The sequence below is a fragment of the Poecilia reticulata genome, linkage group LG3 (genome assembly GCF_000633615.1).
Source record: "Poecilia reticulata strain Guanapo linkage group LG3, Guppy_female_1.0+MT, whole genome shotgun sequence".
Lineage (NCBI taxonomy): Eukaryota > Metazoa > Chordata > Actinopteri > Cyprinodontiformes > Poeciliidae > Poecilia > Poecilia reticulata.
Genome location: NC_024333.1, coordinates 7716466 through 7741574, shown reverse-complemented (window position 1 = coordinate 7741574; position 25109 = coordinate 7716466). Strand labels below are relative to the sequence as shown.

Below are 25109 nucleotides of genomic sequence, written 5' to 3'. Positions count from 1 at the left end.
GATCTCATTTATTCACTGGAGAAAAATCCCACATCTGTTGTTAACAAATTCAGAGATTTGACAAAGATTAGAGCAGTGGTTCTTAACCTTTTTTGAGGTACCGAACCCCCCAGTTGCATATGCGCATTCACCGAACGCTTCTTATCCCCCTCCCCGCCGACACACAAAATACACACAAAATACTTTGCGGTATTCTGATTTAGTAATGTAATTATATTAGCTGTGTAACCACCCCCACACCACTAGAGGCAGTACTAACCCCGAAAAGATGCGACTAAGGAGCAGATTTAGACTATAGAATTTGGTAAAAACTGTGAGCTTTGCTGAAGTAATTAAAGACAAAAGTTCAAATCCATGCTGAGAGTGGAGCTCCTTCAATCAGTGCTCATCCGCAGCCCTGATTAGCTAAGCAATGTAACGTGATCCTCTGCAGCAAGTGATGGCAAAGCAGGGCGTCATCATGACTTTACACAAGTGTGTCTTTACCTCCGCGGCAGAGGCTCAGCCGAACCCCTGAAGACCTACTCATCGAACTTTGTGATTTCATGATTTCATAATTTACTGCTGTTCTCAAACACTGAGCTTTGGAGATTTTTTTTTTGTCCCTATATTTACTTTCTTCACCTTTGTGAGTAAAATCCAGGAGAATCGAGAATATAACTAAACTAACTTTTAGTTACATCCACTTTAAATGGATTGTTCTGGTTGCCAATAATTGTGGAGTTGGTAATTTTTGGGGAAAAAAAGTCTTAATGTGGGATTTTTTTTTCTTCTGAATATATGTATATATATTTCTTTTTCATTAAATTGTGTTGGGGTTTTTGTTTCTAAATCGTCAATGCGAGATTATGCAGCTGACTTTTCCATATCTACTAAAGAAAAGATGATTATGCATGAAGGGTGCAGTACATCCTACAGATAATTCCTGTCTAATCCCAAAAAGGCTACAAATGTGTCGGACTAAAACCTCCTGTAAAGGTTCAGATTTCATGTCGTTGGTTAGTATCCAGTTTGATTTATGAGGGAAGCCTCATTCATGTGTTTTTAAACTCTCTGCTCAGAAATCTGGTTTTCCAGTAAACAGTGAGGATGTTGTGCAGATGAACCCGTTTTTGTACGTGACCTCGTGTCGGCCAAGAAGATTTTTAAAACTAACAGAAACTGAAAAGCCTTTCAGGTTCTCAAGAGCTGGAGTGCCAGTGATGATTTTTTTTTAATGTGTTCTTGATTCATTGTGTGTTGGGTCTGAAGGGAATTTGTGGGGGTGGGAGATGGCAGCCGTCTTTAACCACGCTGCCTCTCTGAGGAGTGATGTCAGCCCCGTGAGAAGCGCTGCGCTGCTAATGAAGCGAATGGCGGTGAATGCAGATGGGCGTTAGTTGCTGGACAGAAGACAGTCGGGAGTGGCTCACTTCCACTCCTGTTTCTTCTTACAGTAGTTTCCATTTTCTGGTTTTGTTCACTTGTGCCAATAACCTCTTGTGCCAAGATTTTAGATAACGAATAGGTCACCTTATTGGCTAGACATTGAGTTATCGAATAGCATGTCTGCTTTGGGTATTTCTTTCATCGTGTAAATAAATATTTTGTTGTTTTTGGGGGGGGGCATTATCAGACATATTTCATCAACTTTGTAGTGATCTGAAATAATTGAGGGAAATAAGATGAAGGACGTTTAAAAGCTCTGAACTATACCAGTAATTCTATATCAAGGCAAAAGGTATAGAAATGTTAGCTTATGTGACTAACGAAGCCACATTTGTTCAATCCATCTTTAGGAAGTATGAATAAAAAAACACAAAGAACCCCACACCCACCCACTTGCAGATTACTTGGATGTTTAAACGTTAAATAGAGAAGGAAAATCAAACACTACCTCATCGTACGCACAAGGATGTGAAACCAAGGAAAATTTCAAATTTTACACTTTTGGGCCACAATTCTCTCCCAATGTTGAACAATTTTTCTACTTAAAACTGAATATAAAAACTTCATTGTCTGTCATTTTATCTCTTCAGGTCATGGTAGACTTTACATCATCCTTAATGTTAACAGGCACACATGAGTGAAACTTTCAGTGGCGAAGGAAAGAATAAGTGTTCTGGTGATCTCACTCCGATCATTACTGCAGCAGACATTTTCATTCACGGTAAATTCCTCAGCATGCTTTGTGTCGTGTTCAGCAGTAATGAGAAATATCTTGTGGATGGGATCACTCTGATGGACGCTGCTGGTCAGGACAGACCCTCCTCATTGTGCTCGGGGTCTCAAACACGCCCCATGCTGGTAATTGCATAAACACAGCATCTGTGCGCCTGTCCAGCCCCCCTGCTGCTCTGAATTGTGTTCAGTTCAGGCAATGAAGGTTCAGTTTAAAGAAATGGATGTATGATGTTTGAATCTGTATGAAAATGTATATATATATATATTTTTTTTTTAACCTAAAACCGGATGTTCCTCACTGGTTTTCTGCATTTGAGTTGCATCATAGAGATGCTGCTGATCGGCTGCTGCTGGTCCAGAGTCGGTTCAATTGGCTTTCATTGATGTAAAATGTTCCATCTGGAAATGGGACAGAAATCCACATCTGAATTGATATTTCAGGTCGTTTCCATAATCTGGTCTTTTTGTAGGACTTTGTTCATCACTTCAGTGTGCTGCTGCCGGAGGGAACCCGTTCCACGAGGGAGAGCATCCAGGGAAGTATGGATCAGCTGGATCTTCAACCAGAGGGCTATCAAGTGGGAAAGACAAAGGTACGTAACCGTCTCCGTTTAGCGTTGGCCTGATCCCTCATTATTTTCTATAGTTTTGAAGATAATGAGGGGTTGTTTTATGTTGAATCCAGAATATTCTTTAGCTACTTGCATGTAGAGTTCCTCAAGGCTTTGTACTGGGGCCTTTTTTGTTTTCAGCAGTTATTTTGCCTTTTTACTTTGAAGTGTCCCATTACAACACTTTGTGGACGCTATCCAGGTTCATCCAGTGATTTTAAAAAGGAAAGTTATGAATATCCGGCTGGTTTTAGCGGCGTCCCTGCACCAACAATACAAGCTTAAGTAGTTCCGTAGCCTATTTATTGAAATAAGGTATGTTACGCAAGGAACAGTCTTACATAAAGATCACTGAATATTATGTATTGATAATTTTTTTTTTTCATCTTTTTTTAACTTTGAAAAAACATTACAAACTTCCCAAATCTGAGTGTCTTTGCTGCCAATTTTCCTTTAGCTTGAACAAGGAAATGTGCACAAATAAAATCAGTTTTAGGCAGATTCTCATAGCTTTCTTTTAGTTTCTCCTAAATGTTACTTTTTATTAAAGGTTCCAGTTGCTCAGGTCTCGTCTTACAGCCAGATGGCCTTACATGTTTCACTCTACAAATGCAAAGCGAAGGCGATCCCTAGCTTGTGCGATAATGTACTATATTCATCCGTTCAATCACTGGTCAGAGCTCAGAAAGGTTCAAGGCACCAAAAAATTAATTCATTGGTGTTAATTTTGAGGACAACTTGACATGTAAATATAAAACCTCTGAGTGGGAACGAGAAATTAATATTTGACTTCATTGAGCTCCAAGAATGATTTGTAACATGGCTACAAACGTGTAATAAACGGCTTTGTATTGTTTCATAATATATAAGTTGAGTTATACTTGTGCTGTATTGAACACCTAAATAAGACACTTGGGCAGGTGATTATATATACCTGAAGCCATGAATGAATTGATTTGTGTTTGGGATGATGTGGTATTACCTGGAAGCATCTTGTCTTTGAAAGAAACAGTATGTAATGAAGATATAACCTCATGTTTGGTGTTTTTTAAGTCGCAGCTCTGAATGGGGTTTGATAGAGGGGTCCATGCTTCTGGGATGTGTCTGTATAATTAGAGGATCATGCCTGACATTCTTCCTTGCTTATATCTGGTCTGGGATTTCTTGGCCACTGTGTGTGCGCTTTTGATTCAGGGTTTTTTTTTTCCTTCTTTTTAATAAAGAAATGTGTCACTTTGCTCACTGCCTTACTCACAGTAAGCATGTGGGCCGGCCCGTTCTGACTCCATCTCGGCCTTTCCCCCCTCAGGTGTTTTTACAGGAGGCCGAGCGTCAGCGGCTGCACGCCGAGCTCCACAGAAAGGTGCTCAGACTCATCGTCATGCTGCAGCAGCAATTCAGAGCTCGGCTGGAGAGGAAGCACTTCGTGAGGATGAGGGAGGCGGCGGTCAGCATCCAGGTGAAGTGTTTTTATCGTCACTGATCTGATCCGCGGCAAAGACTGTCTTTAGTTCTGTTCCAGTGATTATTTCTTTATTTTATATATTGGAATTGCTGACAAAGTGGGGCTTTAGCCTTCTATCGTAGTTATTGTAACATTGTCAAAATACAATTTTGGAAAGAAAGATGTGTGAGGACACATGCGTTTTTTTTTTTTTTTTCTTTTTTTTTTTTTTTTGTCAAAATCACTTTGGACAAAAAGCGACTTTGGACATTATTTTAGGAAGGTGACAATATAAAGGAAAAAATACTAAATGTCTTTTTGTCTTGTGTGAACAACAGGTGTCACAAGATGAAGTTCATAGTTATATAAAAACAACTTTTAGTATCCAGAGGGATGCTTAAATGTGACATGTTACAAACATTGTGCTAAGGTACATAGAGTCCAGTTTGAATGTAATAATACATTTTTGCACAATAACGTTGATATAATTTGTGGACTCTTTTTTTTCCCCATAAGTAGTTGTTTTTTAGGTCTCAGTTTTATTTATTTTCCCGACCCAAAAAAAAAAGAAAAACACAAGATCACTACAAATAAGATGATGTGCTGGGACAAATTTAAAGAAAATCTTGTAAAAAATCACATTAAGGCAATAAAAAAGGAAAACTAGTGTGCATAATTTCAATTAATTACAGTCAAAAGGAGAATGGAAAAAACTGAAAAATGGCCAACGATGTGGAAATGCGACTAATAAAAATTTATGCACATATTGAGCGTGAAGCTGCTTGAAAGCCATGAAGTGGACATGTTGAAATTTAAAATGACATAAACTTCATGGGATTTCACAAAAGATATTTTAAGAAGTTTATTTTTCTAGAAATTTACATTGCTTAATTTTATAAATGTTTCAAAACAATAATTCATACCTCCTTACAGAAATGGTGGCGAACGTACCGGTCCATGAAGGAGGAGGAGTATGACGACCCCGGTCTCCAGGAGAGGGCAGCTGTGTGTCTGCAGACCCACTGGAGAGGCTACCGGGAACGTCAAAGGTTCAGGCAGTGGAGAGAGGCGACTCGGGTTCTGCAGAAAGTGTGGAGGTTCTGGCTCGGTCGGCGCTCGTCCGCAGCCCTGGTCATTCAGGCAGCGTGGCGCTGTCACCAGGCCAGGGAGTCCTACCTGCGCTTGCATGCTGCTGTGATTCAGCTGCAGGCATTTAGCAGAGGTTTCCTCAGCAGGCAAAGGTAGGACATACTGGAAAATGTTTAGTGTGAGAGGATGCATGTGAAACAAAGAGTCCTTATGTTATAGTTTCTTTCTGAAAATAGCTTCTAGGGGTAGATGACAGCATGGTTTTGCTAAAGCTTGTGGGGGGACAAAAAGCAGCTTAATCTTTGCACACAGCACCAGCAGTGTATTTGGGCTTTGTTCTGTGTGCAATCAGACTGGTAAGTTCATACCATGACGCAAACAGCCCAAGCCAAAGCAGCTCTGTAATCGGCTGCTGAGCTCCCGAGGGCAAGGCTTTGTACTTCTAACTTCAACTCTGGAGTTGGTTGTTCACTTTTCATTTCTGAGATTCTCATCATAGCGTTGAAGTAACGCTGGAACTTCTCGATTTGCAGCTTCAGAAAATTGAGAGAACAGCGACAGGAGGAGGAGGAAGACCTGGTAGAAGGAACCATGGGGCTGGATCTCAGCACCCGGGAGGAGACGCCGCTAAAGGACACCGCTAACGAGGAAGAAGACGGCAACTCTGAAGTAGAAACCGAAGAAAACTCCTCAGTCCCATCGTCAGCTTTGGTGGCGCAGGATCGGGCGAGAACTGTGGAGGAGAATACCCAGAAAACCACTCGCTCCAAACGGGAGAACCGGCGGATGAGGGAGTTGGAGCAAGCCGAGTTCAGCCTGGAGCTACTGAAGGTCCGGGCGAATAGCGGCGGAGCTTCGTCTCCCTCCGAGGAGCAGCGTTGGTCTCTGGAGCTGGTGCCGCCGGCTAGCCCGTCTCTCCCTTCACCCCAAGGCACGCCTGACAGTGAGAGCTCCAAAGGCAGCTTCGAGCTTCTCATGATGGACGAAGAGCCGCCCAAGGCTATGGAGGAGACCATGGACGGCGAGGACCCCAACTCCCCTGTCCCACCTGCTGCTCCTGAATCAAATGTGGAGAACGTTTCATCAAACCCAACCCAACCACAGGAAGCTGGAGCTGCTTTCCCCGAAAGAAGCCAGAGTCCACCCGCTCACCCACATCCGCCCAAAATCCAGAACTACCTCCCCACGTTTTACGTCCCCGCTCGCGAGGGCGGCAGCGTCATCCCCAAAGATGCAACTACAGCCACCGCCGCAAAGCCTCTCAAAGAGAAACGAGAGTCGTCACGGCGCCCGGTGGTTGTGGTCATCAGCATGCAGAAAGAAACCCCGCTAAGCAACGAGCTGAGTGCCATCATCCGTCCTCCGGTAGACCTGAGAGATACCGCCGCCCAGACGGGCGATTCTCCGCCTTCGTCAACGACGACCGACCAGTCTGTGATAGAGAAGCTGGTGCAGCTGAACGAGCAGAAGGAGGAGCGACGGCGCAACCAGCAGCAGCAGAACGAGAAGGAGATGATGGAGCAGATACGAAAGCAGAAGGAAGTGTTGGAGCAGGAGCGCATCAAGTATGCCCGGTATGAGAAGGAGATGTTCGAGAAGCAGCGAGGAGAGGCCCTGCACAGGATCCAGCAGAGCAGGCAGGCCGGGCCGGGTTCTGCCAGAACCTCCACGTCCACCAAAGGTCCCCGGCCCAGCTCTCTGCTGATTGAGAAGACCTTGGGTCAAGCTCCTCACGGCAGAACGCAGTCAGACTCCACCTCACCTCCGCCTCACTCTCCGGTCGCCACAGGCACTCACGGGAGCTCCCGTCCTGCCCATCTGCCCCTGCCACCGTTCTCTGCTCCTACGGAGCGACGCAAAGACCACCGACCTGCCACCGAAGGCTGGGCCCCTAAGCTCACTCTGGAGACCCGAAACGGAGCAGGAGTCGGGGTGAGAGTAGCCGGCAAGAAGCCACAGAGTCCGGAAGTTACATCAGTGAGTCTGGCTGACAAACCAGGAAACATCTTCTTCTCCCCAGACGACAAAGTGACGTTTACCCCGTGAGTGTGCTCTACCTTTCTAATCTTTTATGGTGCCAATTAATGGTGGATTTCAGTTAATGATTTGCAATGCCCTTATCTGAGTACTCTGATATGCTTTGAAAGGATCACCTGCTAAAATTACGTCGTTAGCAAAAAGGAGCCACGGCAGTTCTAAGATTCATTGATGAAAACTGCAAAATTTTTGCACATATACACTCTTTTTGTAGTACTAATTTTACATTAATAAAACATATTTATCTGCTTTTTGATAAGCATCTTAATCTGAATTTGACTGCTGAAAAACTTATTGCTCAGGTGGGAGAATCTGTTTACAGAACAGCTATGAGAGGTACACTCAAAAAAACAGTTCTTAGAAGAAAACCACAGATGAAAGAGACAATATAATAGTAAAACACATCAGAGGTTGCAGAAGACTTAAGAGTGGAGCGAAGGTTCACCTCGCAGCAGAACAATGACCAAAAACATCCAGCCAGAATTTATAGGTCAAATTCATGTCGGGACGTTTCAGCCAACATCTGAAACATTGGTCCAATTGAGACTCTGCTGCGTGACGCAGTATGGTAGAACCTGAGCCATTTTCTAAAGAACAGTGGAGGAAAAATGTCTCTATAGATCAGGATGGATGGATTTAGCAGACTCATATTTAGGTCTGTGCCTCTTTTATCCATCAGATTTGACGCCGACGCTAAAGGACAAGCTGTGACTGTTCCCAGAGAAGGACCCACACTAGCTTTGAAGCCGTCTAAAGCAACAAAGGCTCGGGATGTAAGCAATCTGCTGTTTACATGGCATGTGTTTGTATATGTGTAGGTTTTGTGTTGTGGATGTCTGAACCTTGCAAGGGCGGCTCCAACTCCAGCTGAGCCGAGCTGAAGGATCCGGGGAAGACTATTGGCCGGTGCTCTGCCGGAGGCCCATGCAGGAACTCTTTGCTCATGCTGTTCTCACCTCTGGTAAACTCCAGGTCAGCAGCGCGGGCCAGAAAAAGAAAGCCAGAATGGCGCGGACGCGCTCAGACTTCCTCACCCGCGCCTCCAGCCTCGCAGCTGGCGGCGACTCAGAAGAGGACGACTACGGTGGCGACAGCCTCACCAGCCCACGCCACTACACTCTGCCGCTGTCCAAGCAGAACTCCACAGAGGCGGGCCTGAGAGAGGCCTGCTTCAGTGACTCAGACATGGTACCCCCTCCAGGCCAGCGGTGCCCCCCTCTCTGCTCTTCTCTCTGGCTTTTCTAACCCACTCAGTAGAAACAGCCTCGATCTGCATCTCACTTCTGCCTCAAACTGAGTTTATTTCTGGCTTTTCCTCTTTAAAAGCACAGTAAGGGTACTTTCACACAGCAGGTCTCAATGCTCACTTCTGATTTTTTTTACTGAAATCTTTTTTTTTTTTTTTTTTTGAATGTGTGTGTGTGTGTTTTCATTCATACTGATAATTAAATGCAATTTAATCAGGCTTCCGTGTAAACGGTTTATGACCCGAAACAAAGAACGTTGACGTCACACAGCAGCGCGTTGTTTACAAAAGTAATAATCATTGGAGCCATTTATGGATCAGTGTTAAAATTATTCTTCAATGGGAGAGTCGACAATATTGTCACACAACAGAAAGTTAATAAAAAGAAAGTACAACTAATGGCAATGTGGAGCTGCAGCTTCTTAGAGAAGTGTGTTTTGATGTGTAGTCAGAGCCGAGAGTGGTGGGATTGTGGTGTGATATGCTTCAGTGACACAGACGTCTTTCATAAGTTCAGAATCATAATTTTCAGCCATTGTTTACATCCTGATTTATCACCTCTGGCTTTTTCTGGAGCAGAAGTGTGGATGTCTCACGTATCACTTATGGAAGTGGCACAAATATGATTTTTCTTTTGTTAAAATATCAGATTTGGGCCTTTCAGACTGCCATGAAAATCTCTGCTATGTCACATATGGGCAGGAAAAACAGAAGCAGATTTGCCTCTTCTAACTCTTCCAGCTACTGATTGACATTTCCAATCAGACACCTCATCTATTTGAAAATCTCTACTTAAAACCATTTGTTTGCTTTTGTTTTAAATGTCGATTTTAGTGTTTGAAGACAGGAATGTAGCAGCAGTATAGTCAATCTGTTTATCTTAGCGATGTGTAGGACTCATTGTAAATGTATTTTCACAGAGGTTTGCTGCTGTTTATCTTCTTCCTAACAGCTGCTGGTTCTCTTGGTGTTTCTCCGAAATTAGCCATGTTTGCATGTGACTCATACACTTTCTCTCTCCTCACTAATCAGACTTTGGAAAACCTTTAAACGGAATGTAATCTGCCTGCGCTTAACAAATTATTTCTCTTTCCTTTGTTTTTAAACTGCCTTTTATTCACATATTGTACGATTTTCAGTTTGGTTGCAGTTTTAAAGTACTGCTAAATTTTTACAAATTGAATCAATGTTTTCAGCAGTAGGACGGCGCCATCTCCTGGTGGAATATTGTTTTTTTTTTTAGTGTAAATTTTCAGTCATGGCCAGACGTTTCTATGCTATACGTTTGTTTTTCCTTGCTACCATTTTGGTTTATAAGTACATCAAATGTATTTAAGAGTCAATACTTACAGTCTTTGACCTGCTGGATAAATAATAATGCTCAGTTAAATTCTGAGTTTCCTGATCAATTTGGCTGAATTCTTAATTTTACAATCTTTCGTCCGTTTTTTATCACTGTTTTGTTGAACACCTTGATTCCTCACCTTGTTGATGGAGGCATTATTACTTAGATCTTTCATTAAGCTACTTTTTTGGAACCCCACACCTAGATTTAAGAGGTTCATTAGACTTTTAATAAGTATTTTAGCAGCCTCTCCTTCCTGGTTTTTACGTGCAGATTTTCTGAAAAACTTAAGGCCATGACTGAATTTTGTAGACTTTGTGGAACTAAAGCTTCATTTGTAACATTTGTTTATGTATTTGACATTTTATCTCTCCACCTTTCAGCCCTTGAGCTCAGAGGAGCAGAAAAAGCTCCACAAAGCCATGTCATCAGGAGATCTAGTCAAAGTGGAGTCGATGCACAAACATTCACAAGACGGAAGGTTTGTTGTTGAAGTGCACCTGTCTGTTTTTAAGAAATTTATTTAGAATTTACTCCTATCTCTTTGGTCTTAGATGTGTTAAAAGTTTCTCTTTTGGATGGTTCAGGGTTCGTGGGAAGATGCGCTTCTGGGGCAAATCGAAGTACGGGGATAAGAAGACGTCCAGAGAGAAGCTGATCTGCGGGGCTGATTCGCTGGATGGAGACTATGGAGAAACTGGACCGCTCCTGGGGGATGGTGAGATGTCTTTTTTTCTTCTTCTTTGTTGTTTGTGTTTTTATCCCGCTGTCGTGTTTCATTTCATTCTTGTCATAACAAAGTGTCACTGTTTCATGCAGCGGGCCAGGAGAACATGTCGCCTCCCTGCAGTCCTGACCCGACTGTGGACCGAGGCTTCAGGGACTTGAAGGAGAACAAGGAGCCGTCCCCCAAGGTGAAGCGGAGGAGGAGCGTGAAGATCAGCAGCGTGGCGGTGGAGCCGGCCCAGTGGCAGAACGACGCGCTGCAGATCCTCTCCTGCATCAACGACTACAGGAGCATGAACGACTTCCTCCTAAAAAAGGTACAGCTTAGTCACGTGTGTGCGTAAAACGGAGTTATACACTAAAATGCAGGTGAAATTCTGTTGTTTGTGATGATACGTTGTACTTTAGATCAATGATTTGGAGACTGAGGACAGTAAGAAGGACACCATGGTGGACGTCGTCTTCAAAAAGGCGCTGAAGGAGTTCCGCCTGAACATCTTCAACTCCTACTCTACAGCGCTTGCAGTAAACCATTATATCCCTTACATGCATTTTATCCTGGAAGCTGTATTTCTTAAATGTAATGCCTTGTTGGCTCTTCCTGTGTTTTCTCTGCAGATGGATGACGGTAAGAGCATCCGCTACAAAGACCTTCACGCTCTGTTTGAGCAGATCCTGGAAAAAACGATGCGGCAGGAGCAGAGGGACTGGAGGGAGCCTCCCGTCAAAGTTTGGGTCAACACATTTAAAGTTTTCCTGGATGAGTTCATGACGGAGTACAAACTGATGGACGGCGCTCTCAGCAAGGTAATAGTTTGGGGAATTTTACTTGGATGGCAGGACTGGAAAACCTTTATTTATTTATTTATTTATTTATTTATTTATTTATTTATTTATTTTTTTGAAGAGATGGCTGAATTTTTCTAGCAAATTTTGTGCAGTGGTAGTAATCCCAATTTCTTTCATAGAAAAAAGAATTCATGTTCTCTAAAAATATTTTTTATTCTTCTTATTCTTATTATTCTACTCAAGTTATCTTATATATTATGTCATGTGGACCCAGGTCTGTCACAACAGATTTTGCTGAGCGATTATCTCAAAAATTATTGCGATTAACGATAATATTGTTTGAAGAACATTTTAAACCGATGTAACGTTAATGACGTAATAATGCAAGCACATCCTGCCAAAAATAGATACACTTTATTTTCAAAAGAAAACTTAACATTGGAACTGGAAAACAAAATAAACAAAACAACCAAAAACAAAAATGAAATGGACTCTCAAAAAGCGCATTTGGCTAAAAACTAAACGCCACATAAAACCAAAGTGGAAATAAAAAATACATTCAACCAAAAGAGTACAGATTATGAAGTCTGTACACTATTGCCCTTCAATAATCAATAGATTTAGGCAGAGAAGATGGGATTATCCGACTACCTGACAGGTTTTTAAAAAAACATAATATAAGAATAATAATTCAAGAGCAAGATGAAAAATATTTTTAAAAGCTTCTCATCATTAACAGTCATTAAATATTTAAATTATGAGCAGAGGTAGCTCTGCGTTAAAGACAAAATGAGGCGTCTTTTGAAGTCTTTAGCATCATTAGCACTTTGTTAGCATAGCTAGCATGTTTAAAGCAGCATTCCCTGGACAACGTAGAGCCTTACTTTAACATGTTCAAATCCAGCATTATTGAATTTTGACGTCCTTTGTTCAGCCTTCCTATTATCTGCTCATGTGCTGCTCTGGTGGCCAGAATGAACCACTGATATGGTTCAGTGTGTTCATCTGTAAATCCCTGATGATTACCAGATATAACCAACTTTACATTAACTCTTTAATTAGATAAACCATTCACATCAAAGAGCATTGTTGTTTGCACAATCTATTAGCATGTGGAGTATTCGCTGGTCTGAAAAAAAATCTAATTTTTGTGTTTCTAAACGACAGATCACTGATGAAGGCCAAGTTTGCTTAAAATTATTGGATTCTGTGGACGTCTCTACTTTATAATCTATTCACAGCTGTGACTTTTCGAAGGTTTAGACACAAAATATCTATTAGCCAAAAAGAATTATCTGTTTTTTTGTTTTTTTTTCTAATGTAGCCGCTTCCTAAGCCTGAACGTAAAAAGCGAAGGAAAAAGGACACCGATATCGTGAGTCTCTTCAGTCTCTCGTTTAGTGCCTACTTGCAATAGCACCATCCGAGTTGTCCTTGTTTACAGTGTTAAATGTCAAGAGGTTTAACAATAAACACGCTTTGCTGCCCTCTTCAGGTAGAAGAACATAATGGACACATCTTCAAGTCCACTCAGTACAGCATCCCCACATACTGTGAATACTGCTCTTCTCTCATCTGGATGATGGATCGCGCCTGTGTGTGCAAATGTGAGTCTGCAGATGAAATATCCAACATCAAGATAATATATTTTACATATTTTAAAAAAATAATAGAGACATTTGCTTTGTCTTGATATCGATTGCTGTTTTCTCTTGAGATTTGTTCAGTTTTTAATTACTTCCTTTTTTTTTTTTTTTTTTTTAAGAATTTTCACCCACAAAAAATGTCCTGCAGTTTCCTTGAAGGAAAAATGCTTTCAATATTACACGGGGGAAAAAGTTAATTGTTTAGACACCGAAGTTTTTTTTTTGTTTTGGTTTTTTTTTATGACGCGTAAATGCCATTGAAGGAGATGCTCTTGGGTTTAGTGTTTGTAAGCTGAAAACTACCACAGTTTTTTATTTTGATCCATTTGAAGAACTGAAAGATTATTATTTTTTGGGGGTTTTTTGGCAGATCAGAGGCTAAATTTAATAATCTGACAGGATGATTGACAGGAGGATCTATAGTTGATCAGTTAAAAATGCAGATGGAAGAAAAAGCTTTTTCCAGTTAACAAGCTGTCACATTTCAGGTCAAGTGTATTTGTATACCACATTCAGCAACTTTGCAGTTCAAATAGTTTTACATCATAGTAACCAATTATGCAACAACCAACATTACGTTTTGACAAATGGTATCATCTAAAATCATCATATAAAATATACGGATCAATGTAGGGCTGTAACAATTCCTTAAATGATGCGAGTACCTCGATTACCAAATTTATCATTTATCTACTTCGAAGCTTCGTTAAATTGTATTTTATTATTTAGCGCACCGCATTCCGCCCGGGTCATTATTTGTGGTGGGCAGCGCTGTCACTTCTGCCTATGAGTTGTTGCTAAGTGCTAACAGCATGGGGTTGAATTTTTCGCTGTTTTATGATGTTTTGGGGGACCAATAAGAATTGTTAAATTGTCTGAGAGAGAGATCAGATTATTCGTAAAAAATAATCTATAAAGTACTCGATTACTAAAATATGCTTTTACAACAACCCAATACATTAGTATTAAGTAGAACATCAATGTTCTACTTAATACTAATCATAGGCAACTTTATCAGTTGGGGTTTTTAGTTTAGATTTAAAGGAAGTCTGCTCGAGATTAGTGTTGAATAAGGACTGAATGCTGCTTCTCCATGTTTGGTTCTGGGGATGCCGAGCAGAACCAGAAGACCTGAGCGGTCTGGAAGGCTGATACAACAGCAGGTCTTTAATGCATTTTGTTGCTAAGCAGTGATTTATACATTAACACAGAGGTTCCCAAACTGTGGGGCGCGCCCCCTAGGGGGGGGCGCCATGCCATTGCAGAGGGGCGCAGGAAGCCGTCTGGATGGAAAAAAAAACAAAAACATAAATGCTGTATGCGCTGGGTTTTTATCTTAGGAATAACAGAGAGTTGGCCATTCTATGTCAATTTGATACAGTAGGGGCTTCCACACTTCCCATATCTTTGTCCTCTGTCACTTTTATCAGCAGTTAAAACTGTTTAATCCGTTGTTAACATGTCATAACCTGTTTGTCCAAACCCCCTTTAAATGCAACATGAGCGCTAAGTCACTTGCACTGGGTTTAGACCTGTGTGGCAGTGAAGGAGACCTGCTGCTGCTGTGCAGAGCTATGCAGGTGTTAGAATCATGGCAGCAAAACGCAAAGAACGTTTCAGTTTTTCCCCCAAACTGACTGTTGAGTAAAGCTGTTGGATGCAGGTAATGTTAGCTAAAAGATGACTAGCTAGCTAATATCCATACAGCACCGTAAGCATAACAAGCAGCCTGTAGGCTACTGATGTTGTCTATGTCCAGCTGCGTACATTCATTTTGCCCCCAAAAATGTTAGAGACAGGGAGTCTCTAAGAATCCTCTAAGAGCCCAGGAGAAAAAGTTTGGGAACCACTGCATTAACAGAAGTATTTTTAAAACATGTTCTGTGGTCTACATGGAGAAGACATTAGAGCTGGGGTGATGTGCTCTGTCCTCCTGGTTTCAGTGAGAACGCCAGCAGACGCTGCAGCTGTCTGATTGTAGTAATCAGCAGTGGTGTGATTACTGTGGCATTTCTTACTTTTGTGAGCAAAAGTAAAAAGAAAAAAGCAACTTTCAGCTTGCCCAGATGGGAAAAAGATGAACTCATCAGCACATTATGTGTGCAAATCAATTGTTTGAAATCAAGGAAACCTACTTTTTTTTTCCTGACAAGCGCCAACAACCCTTACACACACACACACAGGCTGTGAGCGTGATGAACACACACACAGGCCTCAGTGGTCAGGCTCTGCCTCCTCTCCCTCCTCATTCCCTAATCAGATTGTTTTCAACTGGACTCATGAGGTCTGCGGCTCCGTGTCTCAGGAGATTTTTTTTTCTTTTTTCACACAGCTTTTCCTTTCTTCCCACAGGATGTTTTCTTCGTGCCAGCCAATGCCACTTTGTTCCTTTAAGCAATAGATTTTTGTTGCTTTTGTCAACTTGAAGTGAATAATGAGGAGACACTGCCTCTCTGTGGATAATGGGAATGACTTGTTTGATCTGTCTGGTTGTGTCCATCCAGTGTGTCGGTACGCCTGCCACAGAAAGTGCTGCCAGAAGACGACCAAATGCAGCAAGAAGGTGAGTCGGCCATATTCAGCTATGTCACGATCACCTCCCGTGACATTAATCGTGTTTTCCACAAAGTAAATGGTTTGTTTCGCAGCCTACTGAAGTCATTCTAGATAGGCTGTCAATGTGTGTTTTTTTTTTTCATGCGTTTATGTTTGTGTGTGGACAGTTTGATCCAGAGCTGTCGACCAGACAGTTCGGAGTGGAGGTCGCTCGTCTGACTAACGACGAGCGGACGGTTCCTCTGGTGGTGGAGAAGCTGATCAACTACATCGAGATGCACGGCCTCTACACCGAGGGAATTTACAGGAAGTCCGGCTCCACCAATAAGATCAAGGAGCTCAAGCTAGCGCTTGACACGGGTAAACGGCTGCAAGAAACTTTACATAGGTGGCGTGATCAAAAAGGATGTGTAACACTTCCACCGTTTGGCCTCGCAGATGTGGAGAGCATGAATCTGGACGACTACAACATTCACGTTATCGCCAGCGTCTTCAAGCAGTGGCTGAGGGACCTGCCCAACCCGCTGATGACGTTTGAGCTGTACGAGGAGTTCATCCGAGCAATGAGTGAGTGCCGAGCACCAGCGCAGTTTAGTCTTTGAGTTGCGTCTCATCGGGGATTATGAGACAGACGTGCTTCTGTTTTCTGGAGCTGTAAACAGAGATTTGGCTTCTAGGTTTGCAGGACAAGAAGGAAATGATCCGGGGGGTTTACTCCGTCATAGACCAGCTCAGCAGAACTCACCTGAACACTCTGGAGCGCCTCATTTTTCATCTTGTCAGGTCAGAAACCATTTCTTTTTCCCTTTCTTTTGTTCACAAAAGTAAAACATCCTGCGTCAGAAAATTATTTACAAAGGCAGTAGACCAGGGCGGCAATTTTTGGGGTGGCTCAAAAACTGTGTTATTGTTTAATCAATACTTCTTTTTTTCCAGCAAACTTTATTTGACATGAGTCATAGAATACGAAATGCATGAAAAAGGCAATATTCATGTTTGTGAAAATTGTGAAGTTACAGTATGTTTTCGGGGAACAGCATCAAGCTATGCATCAATTCAGATCCACTGATGTTTGCAGATCCCAGACTAAGCCCCAAATCTGGCTCCAGCCCAGGAGCCCATATCTTTCTAAGTCTGGCCCTGAAAACACCCCCTGAATTTATTTAATGCTTTTATATTTCAGTTGAATTTTAAAGAATTGTAGACATACACAAACTAGTCTCTAATGTGTTGAATGGTTTTTTAAAATATTAAGCTGAAATCGATTTCGTCTAAGTGGTAAATATAGTCAACTGCTATATTTAATATCTATATAAACACAGCAGCATCACTACTTCAAAATTCTTCATATGGCAGAAAAAATAACACTGCACTTCACCATGAATTAGCCATTCCTACTGTAAAGCACGGTGGTAACAGCATCATGCTGTGGGTATGCTTGTTTTTGTTAAGAAAGAGCAACAGTGGAGGAGAATCTGTGAGAGGCTGCAGAAGACTGGGGTGAAGAGTCGCCTTCAGTGGGCAGATTGTTCAGTAATCTTGAAGAAAGGGATAAAAACTTCAGGCTCTAGATGTCGAACGCTGGTAGAACCATACGCCGAGTTTCAGCTGTCATTGCAGAGAAAGGTGGCAAAAGTATTCACTTTTTTTGATTGAATACATGCTCACTAAGTCATTTGCAAAAAAGGACGCTGAGTATCATTTTCTTTCTATTTCACAGAGAAATCTGATAGAAATACATTAAAGTTTGTGGCTGTAATATGACAAAAAAAGGAATAGTTCTTGAAGGCCGTGTGGATGAGTGTTGGAGATGAACCAGGTCCAGTTCAGGTTATTTATGTTGCACCAAATTACAATGGATCTCAGTTAGCAGAGCTGCTATAATTCACACAGTTACACCGAGCCCAAATTAGTCCAAATTCATTTAAAAGATGCATAGTTATGTTCTGATCCCAATTACATCCAGATTATAACACATTAAAAAAACAAAATCTCCTGATAAAACAGTGGTAATTGATAAAAAAAAGTTGTGTATTTAAGGAGGGGTAAGGATTAGTGTCGGTCATCTGCATCTGTGGCGACAGTGGAGTGGGACCACTCTTTTTTTTTTTTTTCTTAACAGAAAGAAAATCCAGTTTTCATATCTGCCAGATTTCATCCAGTATCAACTATTTGAACATCTGTTTATCTCTCATTTATTCTCTTTACTTTTGTTCTATAATATTGATACTTATTACACATTACAGCTACTTCCTGTCACCATAGATGGATGTAAACACTGACGATCTCTTTGACGCTAAAGGGGAGGCTGCTTTCTTGGCGGAAGTTTTCTAAATAACGTCTCTTCGGCTAAGTGTTTAATGAAACCTCAGCTGTCTAATGGAATTAGTCCTATTGAGTAAAGCTGTGCCATTACCCCTGCAGACGTCGCACGTGGTTGTTTATAAAAGCATCTCAGTTACACGAGCGTTAAGGCCCGACTGATGAGCGATGATCTGATCTAACGGTGGATTTTCTGCTCCCAGGATCTCTTTGCAAGAGGAAACGAACCGCATGTCGGCTAATGCCCTGGCCATCGTTTTTGCTCCCTGCATCCTTCGCTGCCCGGACACCACCGACCCGATGCAGAGCGTCCAGGACATCAGCAAGACCACAGCGTGAGAACGCGCACACACACATGTTTCACAAAATACAGCTGTGGGAAAAATAAGTTTTACATGTCAAAAAAAAAAATTATTTTTTTTTTATCAGATTTTAAAAGTATTTGAATTCAACTTCAAGAACTCTTGTAAATATGTCAAGGAAATATGAAATATGATAAATATTGAGGTGTGCGTGCTTGATGAAATGTCATGATGATGGTTATTTGGTTTGACCGTGTCAGAAATTCAATGATGGGAAATAATTTGTGTGAAACATAAATACCTACATTAAGTTGAATTCTTGAACTTTTGACAGATAAAATGGTCTGAATTTGAGCAATAATTTCTGTACTTTCAAACAGTTTTATTCTAGAATAGATTATGAAATGCAAGCAGTTATTAAAAAGTAAAATGATTATAGAGACTAGCACAATTTTATTTCAGACGTAACCTAAAACTTAAAAAAAATAAATAAATCAAGTTAAAATAAAAAATGACCACATAACATTACTCTGACAACACACACCAAAATTAATCAAGTGCTTATAATTAGCTGCTCCTTTCTCGTCTTAAATCCCAAGGAGTCAGAAAGGAAGTTCTTAGTTTTTTCCACATCCTCCTTTCTTTCCAACATTAACTTATTCTTTGTTTAATAAATTACAACCTGGAATCTGTTGTGCGTTTTTTTTTTCTTCTTGCACTCAGATTTAAATAATTAAATGAACGTACTAGATACAGATGATTATCATGTCCATAAACATGCTCCATTGTTTTCTAAAACAAAACAATGGAGCTGAAATCCTCCTTAGTTTTTACCGTGGATGTTAGTTGGGTTTTCTGCAAAGTGTGATGTGGACACGCATGACTCTGAGGAAAATGATGGAGAGAGGATGTTCAATTTAATTAATCTATTCCATGTGAGAACAATGAGGCACCAATCCAGCCTAGCCAGATCATCAGATAGATAAAAATAAGGACAGATGAACGGGAAGAGACTAAAGGTGAAGTCAGTAGTCAGTAGCAGCTTCGTGTTACATGTGTCTAAATGCTGATGAAATGACTTGCATCATGTTGTTTGTTCAGTAAAATAACGTTATATATATATATTTTTTTTTGTAGAGATGAATCGGTGTTCATATCGTTTACCCAGTTATTCAGAGGTTTTTCTTTTCACCTCACTGTGCAGGTGTGTGGAGCTCATCATTTGTGAACAGATGACTAAGTACAAAGTTCGCCTAAAGGACATAAATACACTGGAGTTTGCTGAGAACAAGGCCAAGTCGAAACTGAGCCTCATTCGTCGATCGATGGTGAGATCAAGCAAGATGATCGATCTGTGAACACGTCTGCCTGACGTATGATAATTAATCCATCATAGTTCTCAGCTTCTTTCCTCTTAAAGCTTACGTCCTTTACTCTAAACCTGCATTGACAGATGTGAAATATATCAGCATATGCTACTGAGGTTTAGATCAGTAAATCATCATTTTGTGTTGACCTTTTTGTTCCTTGTCCTATTTTATGAAATGTCTGGATTAAGTTAAGGAGAGTTATCGTACTTTGCACAATAATCTGTATAGACGCGTTGCATGTTTGGTTACATCATGTCCTTTTGCCCCAACGTTGGAGGGCAAAAAGATGATTTTACTTGACATCCATAGCTGCGCTGGAATAAATAATTTTATTAACAAATTCAAACCTGGAGATGTAGTTATTAATTTAGTGCAGCAAAAGGAAAGTAACATAATGCAGAAGAAACGTTGAAGACCAACTCAAATCCACTTACATTCTTCTTTTTCTCAAGCGATATTCTGTTACATTATTTTAAGGTTAAATTAGTATTATGCAGTCAAGGGGCCGACTCCGATTATATTTGCTTAATGCTTCTTGTATGAAAAACGTCTTTTCTGAATTTAGGTGAAGGTTGGAGTCTAATCAGAAAAGTGGAGGGAGATTTTTTTTTTTTCACATTCCTTTCTCCGAAACAAAGTGTGAACAAAGATCACCACTTGCTTTCCCTCCATCTAGCTTCTTTAATTTTTGATTTCGTTCATTTGATTTCTAAATGGAAGCATATTTTCTGTTCACTTCTTCTTGAGAAACTAGAGAATAATAACAAAAAAAAAACTTGAATTCTTTTGTTGCTTTTCCTTAAAGCTGGCCAAAACATCCAAGACGGTAAAGTTGGTGTGCAAATCTTCCCTGTGGTGCAGTAATGTTAAGTTGTTTACATATATATTATAGACTTCATGTAGTCCAGTTACTCTATGTGAAAATGTATTGCTGCTGTTTCTGAGGGATAAAAAGTGTTGAGATAACAGAATCAAAGCTACTTTTATTTATTATTCTATTAAATCATTCTAATAAATCCAAGATTTAGTTCATCTCTAAAATATTTCAGGGTTAGTTGTTTTACTGTGTTATTGACCTGGTTTGCTAAAAACGAGCTGACGTATCCAGATACTTCTGGTGACATCACAAAAGGCAAAAGACAATAAAAAGGTTTGAATGAGAACATAAATTTTTTACTTTTATTCATTTTATTTTTCTTTTTACATTCCTGTTTTTAATATTAATCCATAAAACGTGCTTAGTTGTATATTATGCATCTGAAAAAAAAGTTTCTTATAGAAAACTACATGATTTTCAGAAACATTTGACAAAATTAGATTACCAAAGATCTTCAGAAATAATTTCTAACCAGCTTTTATCAGAATTAAATGGTACAGTTAATGTTTTCTGCAACAACTCATCAGATTCAGACATATAAAGATGAAGCCCTTGCGACGCAAAATGCAAATGACTCACAATCTGTTACTAAATTATTACCAATCCAGGCTGATCAGCTCCGTTCCTGTGCCTCTTGTGATGTCACCAACCAAAACACACAAATGGCACAATAACCAGAATGTTTTCAATTAGGATGTTTTTCCAAAATGTTGTGTGTTGTGAATTCCTGCGTGGAAATCCATACTCCCTTCCTCTGCTGTTTTTTTTTTTTTTTTTTTTTTTTTTATTGTCTGTGTTCAGTGGTCGATAAACAAAAAATACACTACTGGACAGCATCTTTAAGGCCGTGTGTTTGTGCTGCTGATGTGATCCTCAGGGAAAAGGTCAAGCGCATCGGCTGACCTACCACATGCCGTCGCCTCCGCCCAGTCCTCGGCTGCCGTTCAGAGCCGACGCAGCGAGGGAGGAGAGTGGTGGCGAAGAGGGGGCAGAGTCACTCGTGGAAATCTCTGAGCACCAGCAGGCCGCCATGCAGCAGGAGGACAGAGTGCTGACAGAGCAGATTGAAAACCTGCAGAAGAAGAAGTTGGTCTTATTTTGGATCACTGGTTAATGACCCAGAACAGACTAGACCAGGGGTGTACAAACTTTTTTGTCACGTGGGCCAAAATTGTCAGCTCAAAACTCAGGCAAAGCAAATATAATTTTAAGATTTAAAATCACCAAAAACTTTTTTTTTTTCTACCTACTCAACAACAAATTGGGCATGAGCTGTTTTAATAAAATAATTAGATTTTTTCTCTTTTTAGGAATCGGATTTTTTTTCTTTGCTCATTTGAAGAAAACTGAAAAATATTTTGTCTTCTCAGCAATAAAAACAGGATCAGCCTTAGTTTGAAAACACTTGCTGGATTTAGCCAAGTTGCAATACAGCTATTAAAAGCACATTTTGGTGCACAAAGGCATAGTTTAAATAACTCAATGAGTAGATGGGGCTACATTTACCATGAAAATAAAGAAACCAGAAAGCTTGGAAAAGATGATAACTTTTAGTTGCGTTGAACATTTTTCAAAGTAGCTTTTGATTTAAAAGTCAGAGCTTTGTCCAAATGCATTCTCAAATTGTCCGCAAAAATAAATGGCTCCACTTTGAACACCCTTGGATTAGGCACTCTCGGTATAGAATAAAGAACAAATAATTTATTTGTTTGTGATGATGTTTGCTCATGTTCCTGGTGAAATGTTCGTAACAGAGAGGAGTTGACTGTGGAGATGCTGGCACTGGAGCCGCGAGCTTCAGATGACGAGACCCTGGAGTCTGAAGCCTCCATCGGTACGGCTGACAGCTCAGAAAACCTCAATGTGGATTCAGAGGAAACCATTTCCGACTTCTCTGGTATGTCATTTTGCAGCAAAATCAAAAAATAATCGTACTGCAGCTTGCATGTTTTCATAGTGTAAGGCTGTATGGCAGCCACCCAGCTCAAGGTTTTGGGCAGAGTTCGAGGTTTTCTGTCCAGATCACAGTGAAAACTTGTCGAAACGAAATAAACGGAAAACGAAATAAACGGAAAACGAAATAAACAAAAACGTACCTTGCTGTTTTCACCGCAGGAATGTGATGCATAATGATGCATCTTTGTTTCTTTAACCCAGCAAACAAGCATTTAAAATCCTGCTGACAGTCGTTTTTGGCACTTCTTGGCTGCGGGATCCAGTGAGGTACAAAACAAACAAGCAAAAAAAAAAAAAACTAATTGAAAACTACAAATACTTTTAAATCAAAACAAAAAAAACAAAACATTTATAAACAACCAACAGAGTGTATATAAAAACAAACATCTGTAAATTAGAGTTTAGATTTATGGCCCAGACCCTGAAATTTGGCCCTGCTCCTCTCCTATCAGTCACACATCCCAGATGATTTGCTCTTGACTCACCCTGCGGTTACAACAAGCTTCAAAATGGAGCTGGTAGACGGTAAGCAAAAGCTAGAGTTGTGAAAAGATACTTTACTTAAGAATCAAATTATGGTCTAAAAATAAAGTCTGAATTAAAATATGTCTGGTTTACTTCAGGCACGGACTTGTAATTAAAATGAATTAGTTGAGTCGGATTGGACTCGAACACAACGCCTGGGTCCAATTTAAATGAATGATTTCTAACCATTTACGGCTCCTTACAGAGTATCTGACCTTCTGGTGTCATTTCAGAGAGAGGTCCAAGGATCTCCTCCCCATGGCCTCGCAGACCCGACAGGAAGGACTCCCGACGACGCGCCCCGCCCCAACGGCAGCCCGATTCCCTGGACTCGGCCGACTCTTATTCCACCGTCTCCTCCTACTCCTCCTCATCGCACTTCCACCCGTCGTCCTCTTCGTCTTCCTCCTCCTCCGCCGCCACTCGCCGCTTTCGTTTCCACTCCAAGGCTCCTGGGGTGGGCTCCAGTCTGGCCCGCTCTCAGGCCCCGCCCCTGAACGCGTCTCAGTCCTCTCGGTCGGACAGCTTTGACGGCAGCCTGACGGGGGAGCAGGACGACGCCTACGACGAGAGGCCGCAGTTCACCAGCCGCGGCACTTACAATCCAGAGAAGGGCAAGCAGAAACTCAAAGGTGCCAGACATTCTGCCTCGAGGAACATCAGAGACGGTGGCGGGCCTGGCAGGGATCCTCCGGACATACCCCAGCACCTTGTATTGTATGGTAGTAATGAATTCATGGTATGAAGGACGCAGGAACACCAAAGCACTCATACCTTCGGCCTCTGTTTGTTGAAGACGGAGGGAGGCAAGAAGGGCGCGACTGCCACCATGCTTTCACAGTACAGTGCCTTGGCAGCTCTGTCCTCTGCACCACAAGGGGCGAGACTGAGCAGCAGGACAGGGAAAAGGGAATGTTGGAATATGGAAAAAAAAAAAAAAAACTTATCAGAGAATGTTACAGTTAGAGACCTAAAGATTTATATTTCCTCTTAACGGGCAAAAACCCACACTCCCATCAGACATCGCCAATGTTCACTGGACTCTAAGCTCCTAAATATTAGCTTCTTAATCGGTTTACAGTTTAAAACAATCAGTGTCAGCAGTGGACACTCTTATTACAAGACTTTTTTTTTTTCTTATTTAATAAATTTTATTATCACAGAAATGCTTTATGGCCTATAATATACAGGTATAAATACTGTACAAAGCTGGAACACCTGCCCCTGCTGGGTAGTTGAAGTATAATATTTATCTTTTTTTTTTTTCTTTTTTTTTTGAGTATCCTGGGTCGGGATGTTCATATTTTGAGCATGTGCAGATCAAGACTGGACGTATGAGTGTGAAAGACAAAAACCACTTCATGTGTTTTAAGTTTGTGCTGCTTCCCCACACAAACCCGCCGCCCCTCACTAACAGGGTGAAATGCCGCTACCAATTGAAGGGACCAAGTCAGCTGGTGTGTATTCCAGCCAATGGGATCCCAGCTTTTTAGGAATGTCAGACCGCCAACAGGATATTTGCATTCGACTGTTTTACAGCCGTACAACATGAGTAATGTACTGTACAGGCCTTATGTACGGCATAGCAGACAAATGCAACTGTTACTCATCCACTTCCTGTGTCTGGAGCATTTTGGTCAATAGCAACCAAGAAAGAGTATAAAATCACATCGTCTTCTGTCTTTATTAAAGAATCTGCTTGTATTTAAGGACATTTTTTCTGCTGTTGCATTTCTCCAGCTCATACATCAAGTCAAACTTGTTTTTCTAATTGCACAAATCGGCACATAATTCCCCTTAACTTTTTCACACCTCAAGAAGAAGAAAGACATAATGGGAAATATCCTGATCAAGATTATTGAGGCTGGTATTGCAAAATATCAGTAAAAGACCTCAGTGGAATGTAGTTTGTTAAATATCTAATGCATCATCTATGTTTAAGAATCATCACTCATAAAAGTAGATATGGTACTTCGGTATCAAGTCTCATTTTGTCAAACATACTTTTTAAATAAATTTCCATAAAGAAATGGTGAGAATCTTCAAAAACACCTGCTCAAAATGGAACAAGGTACATTTCTCCAGATGTTGGTAATTGGAGTCTA

The 25109-nt window shown here is 40.9% G+C and overlaps 1 protein-coding gene across 6 annotated transcripts in view; it reads left to right on the top strand.

The window, feature by feature from the left end:
• Positions 1–24718, top strand: part of myo9aa (myosin IXAa) — a 103531-nt gene extending 78813 nt beyond the window's left edge. For 5 of the 6 annotated variants that reach the window (XM_008404691.2, XM_008404694.2, XM_008404693.2 and 2 more), the window contains 22 exons: positions 2634–2756; positions 4084–4233; positions 5152–5459; positions 5841–7349; positions 8024–8117; positions 8317–8532; positions 10319–10416; positions 10523–10653; positions 10755–10978; positions 11070–11186; positions 11280–11468; positions 12775–12825; positions 12946–13057; positions 15601–15659; positions 15820–16012; positions 16091–16219; positions 16330–16435; positions 18178–18309; positions 19481–19604; positions 21401–21609; positions 22278–22420; positions 23238–24718. In XM_008404691.2, coding sequence (XP_008402913.1) covers positions 2634–2756; positions 4084–4233; positions 5152–5459; positions 5841–7349; positions 8024–8117; positions 8317–8532; positions 10319–10416; positions 10523–10653; positions 10755–10978; positions 11070–11186; positions 11280–11468; positions 12775–12825; positions 12946–13057; positions 15601–15659; positions 15820–16012; positions 16091–16219; positions 16330–16435; positions 18178–18309; positions 19481–19604; positions 21401–21609; positions 22278–22420; positions 23238–23749 — 4929 coding nt within the window. In that variant the 3' untranslated portion in view covers positions 23750–24718. The remainder of the gene's footprint in view (positions 1–2633; positions 2757–4083; positions 4234–5151; positions 5460–5840; positions 7350–8023; positions 8118–8316; positions 8533–10318; positions 10417–10522; positions 10654–10754; positions 10979–11069; positions 11187–11279; positions 11469–12774; positions 12826–12945; positions 13058–15600; positions 15660–15819; positions 16013–16090; positions 16220–16329; positions 16436–18177; positions 18310–19480; positions 19605–21400; positions 21610–22277; positions 22421–23237) is intronic. The other variant, XM_008404695.2, reaches the window with a different exon arrangement.
• Positions 24719–25109: the final 391 nt, after the last annotated feature.